General features: G+C 56.5%; 1 protein-coding gene across 3 annotated transcripts in view; it reads right to left on the bottom strand.

Moving 5' to 3' along the window:
- CTNNBIP1 (catenin beta interacting protein 1) overlaps positions 1 to 15,831 on the bottom strand; it is a 49,646-nt gene that overhangs the window by 14,020 nt on the left and 19,795 nt on the right. For 2 of the 3 annotated variants that reach the window (XM_036090532.2, XM_036090531.2), the window contains 3 exons: positions 12,298 to 12,382; positions 7,526 to 7,644; positions 6,864 to 6,954 (listed from right to left, as the gene is read on the bottom strand). In XM_036090532.2, the coding sequence (XP_035946425.1) occupies positions 6,864 to 6,954; positions 7,526 to 7,621 (187 nt within the window). In that variant the 5' untranslated portion in view covers positions 7,622 to 7,644; positions 12,298 to 12,382. Of the gene's footprint in view, positions 1 to 6,863; positions 6,955 to 7,525; positions 7,645 to 12,297; positions 12,383 to 12,532; positions 12,593 to 15,831 lie in introns of those variants that run through there. The other variant, XM_036090533.2, reaches the window with a different exon arrangement.

Genomic DNA, 15,831 nt, shown 5'->3' with positions numbered 1-15,831 from the left:
GGGCGTGGGAGAGGACTCCAGGAAGAAGGCTGGCTGTGGAATAGGGCCCACGGTGCCAGGACCTCGCCGGGGGCGCTGAGAGGGCCACGAAGGGGGGATGAGCAGGGGAGGGCACTCCCTTGGTCAACCGTGAAGCCCGCGTGGTGGTGGGCCCTCCCCCGGGGTCGCTGGCTTCCTGCGGGTTTGCCTGTGACCACAACTATTTTAACAAGGTTCCCAGGGTAACCCTGAGACCAAAGGACCTATTTTAGGCTCTCTGGCAGCATACCCTGAGCAGCAGCTTTGGCTTCCAGGGGGGAAAGCCAGAAGAGCCCTGGGACAGCCCAGCTGGCTCCAGCCTGGGGACCTTCCCTGGAAAGTCTCTTGGAGAAGGAGTGTGATCAGACAGAGGCTGGAAGAGGCCTGAGCAGCCAGCGTGCCAGCACTGTGGCTCCCAGGGCCAAGAAGGGGGGGCGGCGGCAGACCAAGGATGTCCTGGAGGCCCCTGGGCGGGGAAGGGACAGAAGCTTCCTTCACAAAATGGGCCACGTCTAGACCAGTGCCCCGGGACACCTGGACAAGAGCCTATCCATGGCACTGCACGAGGACGAGAGTTCTGCGGGCACCTTGTCCTGGGGGGGCCGGGAGAGAGCGCTCGAAGAACCAGCACATTCAAAGGCACCTCGGGTGAAGGGCCCAGTATTAAAAGGCAGCGAAAAACTCCAAATGTTTTCTGCACCTTCCTGATATACATTAATTGCCTAAATCACCCCTGTTCCTCAGATAAAACGCAGTCCTGCTTAAAAGCACACATGACCTTAAAGCCACTCCGAGAATTCACCTTAAAATAAATGATGACGAGGAAGAGCTACGTGCAAGGATGGGCGCTCGGTGCTGGGCACACCGGTGCCCGCCCTGACAGTCTGCGGCCCAGTGCCGGCCTAACCCTCTCCCGGCCCGTCCTGTCCTCTCCGAGGCGGGGCCGCGACGGCACCTGCTTCACAGGACGGTCTCGGGGACTCACGGGTCACACTGTGTGCTACGGGACAAGGAAGCCAGGCAACACAGGAGGAGCTCAACAGGTGTTTGCTGTTACTGTAATTAACAGAGGCGAGAACGAAATGTCCAATGGGGGGACGCTTGGGTGGCTCAGTCGTTAAGCGTCTGCCTTCGGCTCAGGTCATGATCCCGGGGTCCTGGGATCGAGCCCCACATCGGGCTACCTGCTCAGTGAGGAGCCTGCTTCTCCCTCTCCCTCTGCTGCTCCCCCTGCTTGCGCTCTGTCTCTCTCTCTCTCTGACAAATAAATAAATAAATAAATCTTAAAAAAAAAAGAAAAAGAAATGTCCAACGGGAAAGGACTGGTCAACGAATTACGGCACAGCCAGGTGGCCACATGTTATGTGATCACTAAAATGTTTTCTTGAAAATTGTTTTAAGGGGTGCCTAGGTGGCTCAGTTGGTTGAGCGTCTGCCTTTGGCTCAGGTCATGATCCCAGCGTCCTGGGATCGAGCCCCGCATCGGGCTCCTTGCTCCGCGGGAAGCCTGCTTCTCCCTCTCCCTCCACTGCTCCCCCTGCTTGTGCTCTATCTCTCTCTGTCAAATAAATAAAATCTTAAAAAAAAAGAAAAAAAAAGAAAATTGTATTAAAATACTATAAAATTATTGGGGGGCCTGGGTGGCTCAGTCGGTGAAGCGTCTGCCTTTGGCTCAGGTCATGATCCCGGGGTCTTGGGTTCAAGTCCTGCATTGGGCTCCCTGCTCAGTGGGGAGTCTGCTTCTCCTTCTCCTTCTGCCCCTCTCCCCCTTTCATGCTCACTATCTCAAATAAATAAATAAAATCTTTAAGAAAATACTATAAAATTACCATAAGTAAAACGTGGATGTTAAAATGGATATTAAAATGTTTATACTGTATTGTCCCAAATTTATGATGTAAATACAAGCCTATTTCTTTTTTTAAAGATTTTATTTATTTATTTGACAGAGAGACACAGAGAGAGAGGGAACACAAGCAGGGGGAGTGGAGGAGGGAGAAGCAGGCTTCCCGCTGAGCAGGGAGCCCGATGCGGGGCTCGATCCCAGGACCCTGGGACCATAACCTGAGCTGAAGGCAGATGCTTAATGACTGAGCCACTCAGGCGCCCCCAACCCTATTATTTTAAACATTTTATTTATTTATTTGCTAGAGAGAAAGAGAGAGAGCACGAGCAAGCACACAAGCACGGGGAGAAGCAGGCTCCGCACTGAGCAAAGAGCCCGATGTGGGACTCGATCCCAGGACTCCAGGATCATGACCTGAGCCCAAGGCAGACGCTTAACCAACTGAGCCACCCAGGCGCCCCAATACAAGCCTATTTTTTTTTTTTAAAGATTTTGTTTATTTATTTGACAGAGAGAGATACACAGCAAGAGAGAGAACACAAGCAGGGGGAGTGGGAGAGGGAGAAGCAGGCTTCCCGCAGAGCAGGGAGCCCAATGCGGGGCTCGATCCCAGGACTCTGGGATCATGACCTGAGCCGAAGGCAGACGCTTAACGACTGAGCCACCCAGGCGCCACTACAAGCCTATTTTTAAAAGGCTGATGGGAACATGAGCAGGAGGTAATAGTGCTTGCAGCCGTGTGGTCGGATTCAATCCATCCAGCTTTTCTGCTACTTCTCCCTTTCCCCGCTTTCAACAATGACTGTACATTATTTTATAACCAGGAAAAAAGATCAATATGTGTTATGGAGAGAGTAGCACCAGCAATAAGAAAAGAATGAACTCAGCATTCTGTCGAGCCTGCTTTTTGGAAGCTACAGCTCTCGACCCCCATGTTTCCAGCTGGCTTTCTCACCGAGGCGACCTTCCCAGAGAGGTATTGATCTCCTCTGGCTCAGAGTCAGTCCTGCCTGGCTGGCAGCTCTGCTTGGCCACCTTGGGGGAGCAGGAGACAGTGCTCAGAGAATTGGCTCCACGTTCTTGCCTTTCTGGGGGACGGTGGGCCCTCAGACCCACAGCCTGGTCCATTCATTTGTACAAGCATGCCCTGGGCCTCATGGGGGGCCAGCCCCAGAAATACAAAACGGGGGAAGCCACAGTCCCAAGCTGAAGGGGCTCAGAGTTGCTCAAGAGACGGGCCAGGAGACGGTGTGGGGAGAAGCACAGCTGGGGTACATGTGCGTGATGGTAACCACAGGAGGCCTCGCCCAGCCTACGAGAGGCAGGTGAAGGCTGGGGGTCAGGGCTGAGCTCCCAGCAGCCCAGAGGAAAATGCAGAGGCACAAAGACCAGCCCGAGACAGGAGCTGAAGGCCATTCGCTATGGCTGTTTATGGTGCATGAGGCCACCGTGTCAGGGGATTTTGCTGATCACGTGAGGGGCTGGATTTCAGCCGCAAGGCAGTGGGGAGCCACTGAAAGATTTTAAGTTGGGCAAAGACCTGCTGAGGTAAGGGTAGGAAGTGCACGGGAGGGGCAAGGTGAGAAGGCAAGATGCCAGGAACTGCTTGCAGGGATCAAGACAAAAATGAGCTCTGAACAAAATGAGGGTTCAAACCAAGGTGGAGAAGACAGAGCAGATTTGAGGAGCATTAAGGGAGAAGAATTACAAGGACTTGGTACCTCACTGGACACTCGGGTCTTCAAAGAGGAGTCCCCGGCACACTGGTTATTTGGTGATACGTCCGTCACTGAGAATACAGGCGGAAGAATAGATTCGTGGGGGTAGAGCATGAATCCGGATCTGAGTGTGGGTTGTCTGGGGCAAGATGATCAGGAGGGAGTTGCACGTAAAGTTCTGGGGGGTCAGGAGAGGGTCTGGGCTGAGGGTGTATATTTGGAGGGTGTTGGCCAGAGCCTGTGAGACCCCCAGGGGGGAGGTGTGACAGAAGGGAGGGCAGAATGTGGAAAGCACCAGTGGGGTGCGGGAAAAGGAGCACTTACGGACAGTGAGCGGAGGGGGCAGAAGATGAGCTGGGGGAGATGGAGAGACAGAGAGAGGTGTATCACAGAAGACGAGGGAGGGGAAGGAGGGCTTCCAGAAGGAGGCTATCATGGGAGGTCTCAGACCAGCAGAGGCCAGCACTGGTTAGGGAGTCCCTATGGTGCAGGCCCACGCAGCACGGTCTCCAGCACCTGCCCGGACCCGGCAGACACTGTACACACTTTCACAGTTCACCAAGGGAAGACCAGGAGGGTGGGAGGCCTGGGCATGGGGCGAGGGATGCCCAGCCCACTCTCCTCCCTGGGGCTAGGGAGGGCCAGCAGGGCTCCCAGTACCAGACCCCTCCAGCCCCAGAGGGGAAGCGTGTGTGAGTCTAACGATGGTAGACCAATGCCAAGCTCTGTCCCGTTGGTGGGTGGCCTCAGACCCCCACTGAGGGGAACTCAAGGAGTCTGTTGTGTCTCTTGCGGAGGATAGCGCTGGGCATTTGCTGAGACACAGTGCCACCTCGTGGCAGGAGGTGCTCACACCAGATTTCTGCCAGACTGTCCAAGCCCAGACTGTCACCCTGACTGCTCCTAGGCCTTTACTGGGGGGGTCTCTTATGCTGGGAGCAATTATCCGGGACTTTTACCACTTGGACAGCACCTGAGCCCCTGCCAGCAGCATCCCTGTGGCATCAGCTAAGGTCGGCCCTGCCAACAGAGAAGTGGGCAGGCTAGAATGTTAGCCAAGACCCATTTGGCCCCCCGGTGTGGGCAGAGACGCAGGGTCCTGCTCCCGGGGTTGCGCCCCCATGACGGGAGAGACTGTACCAACTGCTGTTTTGTTGTGCATCTGTCTACAGTGTCCTTAGGCACACAAAAATAATGCTACGCTCCTAAAGCTCTTCCAGGCACAGCTGCCCATTCGCCCCCAACTCAGTCCACAGGAATCCTCAGGACTTCCTGCAGCAGCGTGTCTTCCTGTGCAGTTCAGCTCAGGGGAGTCCGTGGGGACCCAGGGCAGGAGGCAGGGGGCCCCAACAGCAGAGAATCACCCCAGCCATCAGCTGGGCCCTGGTGCAGCTCCAGAAGCCTGCTCCCTGGGGAGACAGCTCTGAGGCCTGCCTGGCTGTCCCTCGGACACCCCACAACTAGGAGGGCCCAGATTCTGGGGTCACACCCACATGCCCATGGCTCACTCCTGACTGCTCAGCAGTTTCAGGCCAGGTGAGGCCATCATGACCTTAACTCTCCACACAGTTCATTTTTATTCTCAACTGCTGGGTTAGCTAGGTGAGACAGAGTTCTCTCAATGCTTTTTTAAACTTCCCCTTATTACAGGAGAAATGCATGTGCAATGTTAAAAAATTAGTTTTCAAAAAAACGTGTGACTTGGAAAGTTAAAGTCCCTTACATAGTTCTATTCTCTATTAAAATTTCCTATTAACAGCCTGGTCTATATTCTTCCAGCTTTTCCTCCATACACATACATGAGTGAGTGTGTGTGTGTTGGGGGGTGCTTTCTACAATGACATACGGTTCTACAACTTATTATGGTTTTTTTCCTTTAAGAGCATCCTACTCGAGGCATCCTTATCACCCAGTCCCAATTCTGGTTGATTCAGTGACTTAAAATGGGGGTGGGAGAAAAGGCAATGTCCTAAGGACCCAGGAGCTTGAGGGTTTCAGGGAGATACGGTTCAGGAGCCTGGGGGCCTTGGGGGGGCCGTGCTGGAAACCCAGATCAGCCGTGGGTGAGAAAGAAACAAACCCCAGGAGGGGCAGACTCCACCCCTGGCCGTTGGTACTGAACCGGCTGCGGCATGAGTGTGACCCAGGCAGGCTGTGCTTGGCGAGTGGCTGTCCCAGGAGCTGCCCGAGCCACGGGGACGCCCTGTACGTTTCTGCTGAGTTGGGTGCACAGGCCAGGTGACAGCCGGCGTCAGAGCCGGGGAGCCGGGCCCTGCGCCAGAGCTGAGGCCTGTGATCTCCAGGAGAGCAAGGACAGCTTCAAGACAAGCGGCCTCTCGTGCTACACCTGCTCTCCTCCTGGGCCCCATGGATCAGCCACATGCCCCTCGGCGCTCCGCTGCTTGGAGCCAGCTCACATCTGACGCCCCACAGGCCGCACTATTTCATGGCCTGTAATGCCAATGAGGCGAAAAAAATAAAAGGAAAGGACTAGATGGAAGGGCCAGTGAGGACACTGTGGGCTCCAGGGTGAGAGTAAGCCTTCCAGAACGGGAGAGCCCGTAAGTGCCCACCTCCCGCTACCCCAGGACAGACAGTGACAAGCCCTGCCCTGAGCCGGGCAGCACGTTGTGCATCCTGAGCCCTCTGCTAATGGGCTGTAAGACCAGGGCGATCCAACCCGTTTCCTTGCCTGTGAAGTGCAAGTAATACCACCGGTACCTCTATGAGTAAATGAAATGATGTGTGCCCGGCACTCAGCAGGTGCCTGCTAGACGATAAATACCTGAGTGTTACCTGCCACCATTATTATGATCAGGTGAGGGGACCCAAAACGGAAACGACTGCCCCGGGCAGACGGAGACCTAAGGCACACAGAGCCCTTGGGGCCTCTCGCCTGGGTACAGCCAGGAACACACAAGCCCCTCACAGCCGTGCCCAGGACAGGTCCTAGCCCTGAGGGTGGTTTCACGCTCGCCCTGCACCAGGTGCTGGGTGGGCGGGGGTCAAGCCAAAGACTGAGGAAATGCAAAAACCCAGAGCCTCTGCAGTCACAGGGGCTCCCAGATGCCTCGATTTCTCGGCTCCTCCGGGCCTACAAAGGGGGGATCCCACCATTACCTGAGGGGGTCCTCGGCTCCCATCTGGTGAAAGAGATGGGCCCAGGCTTGGGGCTCAGCTCTGTGGATGGGAGGCGGCTACAGCCCCTCCTCATGGGCCCCAGGAGCCACGACTTAGCGCCTCTGGGAAGGGCGTGGCTGGGCCCCCTGGCCGGGACTCACCCTGGTCGATGGAGTGCTGGGGGAGCTGGCTGAGCTGGCTGTTGACTACCCCCGCGTAGGTGCGCAGGAACTCCTCCTCACTGGCCGTCAGCTGCAAGGGGGAAACAGCCACGGGTGAGGGGCGGCACGCACGGGCTCCCCGAACGTACCTCCTCCTCTCATCCCAGGGTCCCTGTTCCTGAGTCCTGACCCTTCAGTTCCGGAGCGAGCACCCCCTGCCCCCACCCTGAAGTCTGGCCCATGGTCCCCCAGGCCTTGCCGCTCGGATCAGATCTGAGACTGGGTTCCGTGCAGCACGGGACCTGCCCAGGGAGCCCATCCCTTTCTGAATCATGCTGTCCTCTTAGGGACCATCCTGCCCAGCGCCCCTTGGACAGCTCCTGGGGAGACAGGAGGAGAGTAAGGTCAGGGCCTGTAGGGGCTCACACACCCCGCCCCCGGCTCACACTCGGCACAGGGATGGGAAGGCCGCCCCAGCAGTCCCCCCGGAACTGGACGGGCAGGGCTCTGGGTGACAAGAATTGGCCACGGAGGCAAACCACAAGCCCCACGTCCCCCTTCCCAGAGCAGGGCTGTCACAGGAGGTGGCTACGGGTCTCTGTTCCGCCCACATCAGGCACCCGCCCTGGGGGACCTGTTGCTTGGCACCCCGAAGCACTCACATTTGATCCCATCTTCCTCAGCATGAGCAGCACTCGGACCTTCTGCTGAATGTACATCTCCTCCGGACTCTTCCCGGGAGCCCCCTCGCGGTTCATTCCCTGGCCAGCCCTGGGGACTCCTGCGGGGCAAGGAGAGGCACTGAAGCGGGGGTCAGGACGAGACACACCAGACACAGACCGGGTGCTCGGCGGGAGTTGTCAGGCAGCCCACGGGGCTTCAGGGTCCCGCTTCTGAGAGCCCAGAGCAGGTGGCAAGTTGCCTGTTCCTGCCTCACTCCTGCAGGCCCCAGCCCGCCAGACTGAGCGGCTCGGGCCTGGAGCAGGCGCTGGGGGCCAGCACCCTCTGTGAGGAGCTGCTGGGCCCACGGCACTGAGCTGACCCAGAACTTCTGGCCACCCTAACCTCCCAGCCACCCCCTCAGGAACAACCCTGCGGTGAGACCCCGGAGATGTGCTGAATGAAGCCCGAAGTGTCCCAGGTTTTCAAAGCATGCAACTTCCACAAGGAGCAGAAGTGACGTGACCAGAGGCAGCCGGCCGGCGCCCCTGGCTGGAGAAACCGAGAGATCGGGGCCCAGCCCCGAACACGAGGGCGGCCCCCCTCCGCAAAAGCCCCTGACGAATTCAAGAGGCCGGCGCCTGGGCTGGGTTCCAAGGAGTCCCTCGATGCGGACAGGCAGGCCGGGGCTGTGGGGCACAGATACCCACCTGAGCTCACTGCCGTCACCCTCACGCACCCACCCCCCCGTCAGAGGGGAGCGCCTGCAGGCAGCAGCTGCGTCCAGGGACAGCAGGGACCCAACCTGCAGAAAGGTCCCAGGAGAAAAGTCCCAGGGCTTCCCCCCTCCAGGAGGAGCCGGCGGAGAGGAAGCCGGGCGTGGAGGGGTTTGGGTTACACACTTGTAACCCCTGGATGAGTCAGAAATAACGCAGCAGCTGGTGGGGGTGGAGCCGCGGCAGCCCTGGTGCCAAGGAGCTGTGCTGGGAGGACCAAGGGAACCTGGCTTGCAAGCCAAGGACACTCCTCATGCCGTCCATCCCTCAGGGGCCAGCAAGCCCTGGACCAGCAGGCTCTCCCAGGCCGGCCTGCTCTCTGTGCAGAGGGCAGACTCAGAAATGTGCCACAGCCCTGGGCAGTGCCTCCCTGGAGGTCCCCGTCAACTGCTCAGTCCCCATAAGCTCACAGGGGCTCTGGCCCTAAAAGTCCCCACGAGGGGCTAAAAGCTGGCAAGCTGGGGCTTACTTAGAGCTGTATACTTGATGTAGCATGTCTCCTTCTGGGGCCTTCCTTCCCCCCACATCCTTCCCCCCCCCCCCCCAGGCTCCCTGTGGTACTGTCTTCTCACCTGTCACCTCCTTTGGGCTCAGAAAAAAGCCTAATGAACACTGATAACCAGGAAAAGGGGTAAGCCACCTCCAGAGGGGCACTGATGGAAGGCAGCCCCGCCATCCCCAGTGTAGTGGACAACCCTAACTCCCTAGCCAGCTGAGTGGGAAAGCCCAGTTGTGGGACATCACTTCTCACATGGACCCCTCCTCACTTCCTTCCACTCCACTGTCCCACACAAGGACCCACGAGGCCTGCATGGGCGGCCCTGCCTCCTTCTCACACCTCCCCTTGTACCCTGCCCTCCTAACCCGAGTCTATTTCTAGAACATACCAAGAAGCTCTTTCCCCCGGCAGCCTTTGCACTGGGTGTCCCCCTGAGCCCGGGCTGGCTTCTTTTCATCCTTCAGTGTGCTTAAAGACACCTTCCCAGGGAACCTCTCCTGTTCTGTGTCCACCCCCCCCAACCCCTACACCCTCTGGGTCACATAGCCCAGTCCCAATTTTCTGAGAGGGTCTTGCTGGAGTACTTGCTTATCGTCTCTCCCCTGCCCGACTAGAGGGCCAGGGCCCACTTAGCTCACCCCATCCTCCATAGCCCAGCACCCTGCCTGGTACTTAACACATACCACCCGGCTGGCTGACTGGAAAATCAGGACGGCCTGTGATGTCTAAGCTTCTCCCTCTCTACAATATCCATGTTGATTTAGGGCCAAATGTCACCATGTTGACACTGACCAGAGTACCTAGTCTCCATAACCCAACTGAGCCTTGACAAAGGGCTCCCATTCGAGCAATTGGAGTGCCTTGGGCTATCCTGTTCTCCAGAGGACTTCTGAAACACTCCACAAAGCCTTCAAACTGGGAGTCAGGGCTTCGGGGAGTAAAAATCTTCCACCCCCGTCCTGTGTCCAAGGGCTAATGGTCAGTTTGCTCTCTCTTTGTGAAAGGCAGCACTGAAGACCGCTGACCGGCCACTAGGTGTCACCACACACAAAAGAACCAGAGTTCCAGCAAGCTTCGCCGCCTGCCCCCCACCCCAACTCCCCAACAGGCCCGTCTGGTTCAAGCCCTTACTCTGATCCTATGTCACAAACCACACCCCAGTCCCACAGCAAGATCTATTCGTCATTCAGGGGCCGGCCCTACTCAGGCAAGAATACATATCTGGTTTTGCTGCGCATCCCAGGACCTAGGGGTCCTGGCTTCCCCGTGGTTGGGGACACCTTCCTCACTGTCCTTTCCTGACCAGCCAAGCTTCCTCCAATAGAGAGGTAGGCTCGGAACCTGCAGAAGTGTGTGAGTGTGACCATGAGCCTGAGTGCGTGTGAATCATTTTACATGGTCCATTTTTACAGAATTTTGCTCTGTCCAACAATCCTGGCATCCTGTACAAATGGATGTCATTCCATTGTCTTCTACTCAAGCCTTACCGTCCGGGGGGAACCCCCACACTCAAACTGTGATTACTGTGGGGGGAGGGGTTTGCCACCCAGCCATGGGCCTCGGGTGTCATGGGGCCTGAATGGATCTTTGGGGCCAGGTTACTCCCACCTCAGCTTCCTCGGCAGACACAGTCTTCCTTTGAGGCAGACTCATCATTTCTAAAACTTCTGGTTCTCTAGTATTCTTTGGGCTCTACTTCAAGCTGCTTCTGCCCTGCTGCCCGACAAGGGGAAACACCCAGGGCTGGATCTGGGGCAGAATGTAGGGGCCACGAGTGCACGTGCCTGCCCAAGAGAGGAGGACATCATGGCTGGTTTACATGGCTCTGTCCTAAACAGAATCTGCATCAGGGGGGTCGATGTGAAGAAAATTAATAACTGAAGAGAGTAAACCATGGTCAACCCAAACAACACAGACATTGCAGTCGCTGATATGCTACCAGTCTATTAAAGCATGTTTGGGTTTGGTGCCTATCCCAGCAAACATGCTATTAAATTTTCATCACCATTCTGACAAGTATCAGATTAACTTCATTTGAAAATCCGTATTCTCTCCTGTAGGGATGAAGAACTGGGCTCCAGTGAGATGTGTCTGAATCACCTAAGTCCAAACTGCAAGTAATTCGGACACAGTAGTTGTGTAGTCTTGAGCCGTGAGAGGCAAAGATAACAGTGCTTCTCAGTTATGGTCTCCCAGCTGCTCTGGAAACATCCCATCATCTACAGTGGCGGCACTTCCATTCTAAGCCCTGAGAAAATGTCTCGGTGTTAACGGCCCAAGTCAGAGACAGACCTGCTCCCTCTCCTTGCTACCACTGTGGGAGCTAACTAGGGAAAAATGCAGATGAGCCAGAAAATGAAAACAGAGAGAAACAGGAAACCATCAACTACCCAAATGAATGGTGAGGGCAGGGGCCCACGGCTACAGATGCTGCTGAAGATAGCCACGTGTTATGCAAAAAGTGGGGAGGAGTCCAGAAACTTACATCTGCAAATGGGACAAATGCAATTAAGGGAAACCAAGGAACATACATTCAGTGCACACACAGAGACATACTCCCTACCACACCCCCTATGTTCCTGTTGGTTCTGAGCCCGCATCTCTGTGGGAGGAAGGTTGACTGGGATGGGGATCCCAACCACTAGGAGGGATCCAAAGTGACAAAGTGGCCCATGGCCTAAGAGGCCACACTGCGTTCCGTGGGAGATACCAGGCCACAGGTGAGACAGCATGCTCCTGCCCTGCCCTGCAGGGACCTAGCCTCTCCCAGAACTCGGTCTCCAGCTTTGAAGCAGTGGCTGTCACTTAAGAACCGTGGCGCAGGAGGAACCCCAGAGCTGGACCGCCGAGTGTCCCCTGCGGCAATCAGGCCCATTCTGATAAACAGCTTTGAAAGCTGGCCTCCTCTGGACAGGCATAAGTGGCCCCGAATACAAACACAGCCACCTGCACGCATTCTTATTTATAAACTTGAAGCTCATGCTGTTTGAATACCCACATTTATAAAACTGGAATTTACATTTATACCCGGGGTGGTCTTACACCTGCTTGGAAAACAGTGAGTCACCTCAGGCTGGGGCCAGACAGCCGGAGCGTCCTTGACGCACACAATCCACCTCCTGCTCCAGGGGTCCCAGCACTTGGCTTTTGTTCTATCCATTTTTTTAAAAAGTTGTGATATATTTTAAATGCTCACATTAAAAAAGGTACATTTACACGTATGCAATGTAAAACAACATCATATAATTGTGATTCACAGAACTGACACAAAATATTAATCCAGAGACTGCACACATCTCAGCCTAAAAGAAATGAGCCGCGCCACGGCATTGACGAGAGGGGCCCACAGCGGCAGAAGAAATGAGCAGGAGCGGGCTTGGTGGAAGAAGGAAGCGAGAGGAGCTCCCTTCCACTCGAGCCCCGCAGCCCAGACCCAAGAGCCGCTCCCCAGCACTGCCCTGTGGCCTGCCACCAGAAGTCCTTCCCCTGGGGTCCTTACCTGCCTCTGGAAATTAACTTCAGGCAAACAGCTGCTCAACTGTGATGGACGGGCTGTGGCCGGGGAGAAATAGGAAGGTGGGGCCCTGCGGAAACACAGAACATGGGTCACGGGAGGAGCCGGGAGGGCCCGCGGGGCTGCCGGAGTCGAAGGTGGGGCTCCCGCCCCACGCCCATGGACCCACCACACTGGCGGGAAGCCCCTGGCAGCAGGCTCTGCCACGATCCGGAAATACCTGTGTGTCTGGCCAGCCCGGGGAACCTGCACCAACACCTCTGGGATCAGGCGCGGACTGCAGCTATGCTCGCCTGCCACTTCCAGCTGAAGCAGGTCACCACACACCCTCCTGCCTCGGCTTAGTCACCAAGTCCAACTGAGAGCTGCGCTCGGAGACGCAGCCCCAGAGGTGAGTCACTCCAGGCAGCTGACGGGCAGGTCCTGCACCTGCACAAGAAGGCGTCCCAGCCACCACACAGAACCTGAGCCGGGCACGGGCACGGGCACCGCGGTCCTCCACCTGCTCTGCGCTCAGACGTGCGTTTCTGACTGTCCTGTGCCTAGTGAACATCTGTGGCTGGACGTGTAAGCATAAACTAACCGCCCCCCATGCACATAAAACACAGCTGCAGGTCACTTACAACCTACCGGCCTGCCCGCATGTCTCCCGGCCCCTAACACAACTCTTGCCGGGATCAAAGAACACCGTCTTCTCTTTCACCCCTGCCGCCCAGCCTCATCATTGAGGTCCCGTGCAGGTTACTCTGGCAGGAGCACAGGCGGAGGCAGGTGGGGGGCACCAGGGAGCGGTGCCCACCGCACCAGCCCGGCCACCTCCTCCGCTGTGTGCACTGATCTCGGAGCCCCTGGTTCCAACAGGGGGACTCCCAACTCTCAGCCCTGCTGTGAGGACAGAGGTCTGAGGATGACACTTTGAGAAACCTGTTCTGCGGGAGATGCGGGACCAAGGACAGCTGGGAAACCCCTCTTCCACTGTCTTTCGGCAACGAAAGATGCTCACTTGCGGTGGGGGGGGGGGGGGCTAAAGAAAATGGGTTTCCCGGAGAAAGTGAGATTTCAAAAGCTCGAACCCTCCGGGGCTCTGGTCTGCGTATCTCTTCAAGCAGCAAGGGCCCTCGGATGGAGGAACTGTCACCCACCCCTGCCACTCCCTCTGCCCTCCGACTGCCCCTATGGGGACACTCCCTCCACCTTCAGACTGCGGGAACAGCCACCCCTACGGGAACAAGCATCTTTAGCGATTAATTGCTCTTTTATTCCTCTAGATATCAAAGCACCAAAATACCAAGGCTCCCTGGGGAACCTTCCACCCAAATCCCCACATTCCTTCAAAAAGAGATGAGAAGAGGGGCGCCTGGGTGGCTCAGTCGTTAAGCGTCTGCCTTCGGCTCAGGTCATGATCCCAGGGTCCTGGGATCGAGCCCTGCATCAGGCTCCCTGCTCAGCGGGGAGCCTGCTTCTCCCTCTCCCACTCCCCCTGCTTGTGTTCCCTCTTTCGCTGTGTCTCTCTCTGTCAAATAAATAAATAAAAATCTTAAAAAAAAAAAAAAAAAAAAAAAGAAAAAGAGATGAGAAGAGACAGCCTTCTCCCACCTCTGAGGGCTTTAATTTCTTCAACTACCACAACAGCCAATTAGCCTCCTACTGTCGACAGGACTCAGGTCCTTCCAAGAAGCAGAGAGTACCTTTGCATTAGTGACTTTAAGGGGAAGGCATCCAAAGGCTGCAGTGCTGTTCCTGATGGGACTGTCCGGGGATTTGCGACCAGCTGTTCTAGTTGCCATTTTATGACCAGGTCAATGTCCCCATTTTACAGAGAAAACTGAGGCTCAAAAGTCCTGGGGGCCCCTGAGCCAGTGGAAGGCAGTAAGCATGCTCCAGGAGCTGGCATGTTTTCAGTTCTGCTTTGTTGCCGATCAGCTGTGGTGCACCCTGAGGTTGGTCACTGCCCTTTGGGCCCTTCATTTTGCCCTCTGTAAAAAGGAAATCACGACCTCTACCATGTCTTCCCTCATTGGATACAATGAGATCAGGGCAGGCTTCATGAGCTGAGGCCTAAATAAGGCCCCATCCTTGGTTTAGAGCTCTACTATCACAGTCTTGAAACGCTTCATCATTTTTGAACAAGGGGCCCTGCGCGGGGCCCCGCAAATTATAAATCTGGTCCAGAATGAGAAAAAGAGTGTCAAGGTGCCTCTCAAGCTGCCACGGGCTCTGGAACCTGAAGTAGACGTGACACAGACTCAAGAAGGATTCACTAAAACCTTTCTTGGGGTACCCAGCCCTGTGTCAGGCTCAGGGAGCAGGAGATACAAAGGTGGGGCTGGGACACCTCCTTCCAGGAAGCGACCATGATGCTGAGGAAATCACACTACACAAAGCAAACGGGAAACAACACAAACAGCAACGACGAGCCAAGGACGTAGGTCGGGCTGAGACACAAACACCACCAGAGTGTCAGATGCGCGCACCGCGCCGGCCCCCGCCCCCGAGCAGCTCCGCAGCAGCAGGGAAAGGCCGGGGCCTGCGCCCAGGGGAGTAAGTGGCAGAGGAAGGAATGTGCGAAGCTCTGCGAGAACGCAGAGGAGCTCCGGGGAGAGGAAACTGGAGCTAGGTCTCAAAGGATGAATAGGAGTTTGCTGGCAGAGAGGAAGGAGAAGGGCACTGGAGGCACTGGGATGTTGTCTGAACGATTACTGAGCGTCTGTTACATGCCAGGCCCTGTGCTAGGCCTCGAAGATAGACAGCTGAGCAAAACAGCCGTGGTCTGCCTGTGATGAGGGGCTCCTGGCGAGTCACACCCAGGTATGCGCACCCACAGACACTGGGATAAGTGCAGACGCAAAGGGTAAGTGCACGGTGCCCCGAGGACACGCAGCTGGGAGCCTGACCCAGCCCTGCGGGAAGGCATCCAGAGAAGATTTAGTCTTTGGAAAACCTAGAGGAAGAAGAAGGTGTCGGGTGAGAGGTGTCAAGGTGAGCTGGTACTGGACCCCAGGGGTCTCAGAGAGGGGTGAGGAGAGGCGCTGAAGCAGGGGGTCCTCAGGTAAGGTCTGAGCTTCACAAGACCACTGTGGCGGCAGTGGGAAGAAGACTCTGGGGCAGACCAGGAGGGAGCCAGGGCCTGGGCTGGGGGGTGACAGGGAAGGGACGGTGAGGGGAAGGGTGGGGGCATGCTGGCAGGTGGGAGGGCAGGATGGGAGCTGGGTAAGAGCGTGGACTGGCACAGTGGCTGCAGGCAGGGCACAGGAGGCCTGCTGGTAAGGGCCCTGAGGACAGGCTGAAGAGCTAGGGCTGGACTCCACAGGCCACGGAGAAGCCCACGGGGGCTGGCAAGTAGGGCAGAACCCCTTCAGATAAAGTTGTTCCTACAGGGGACATCTGCAAAGTGTTCTGGAGACAGAGTCAAAACGTGGTGAGCAGCCAGATCTGGGAGATGCTGCCCTGGACGGGGTGGGGAGGACGGAGCAACACGCATGAAGGTGAAGATGTGGCATCCTGGTGACCCCATTACCA

The sequence above is a fragment of the Halichoerus grypus genome, chromosome 5 (assembly GCF_964656455.1).
Source record: "Halichoerus grypus chromosome 5, mHalGry1.hap1.1, whole genome shotgun sequence".
Lineage (NCBI taxonomy): Eukaryota > Metazoa > Chordata > Mammalia > Carnivora > Phocidae > Halichoerus > Halichoerus grypus.
This window is presented reverse-complemented; position numbering and strand designations above follow the sequence as displayed.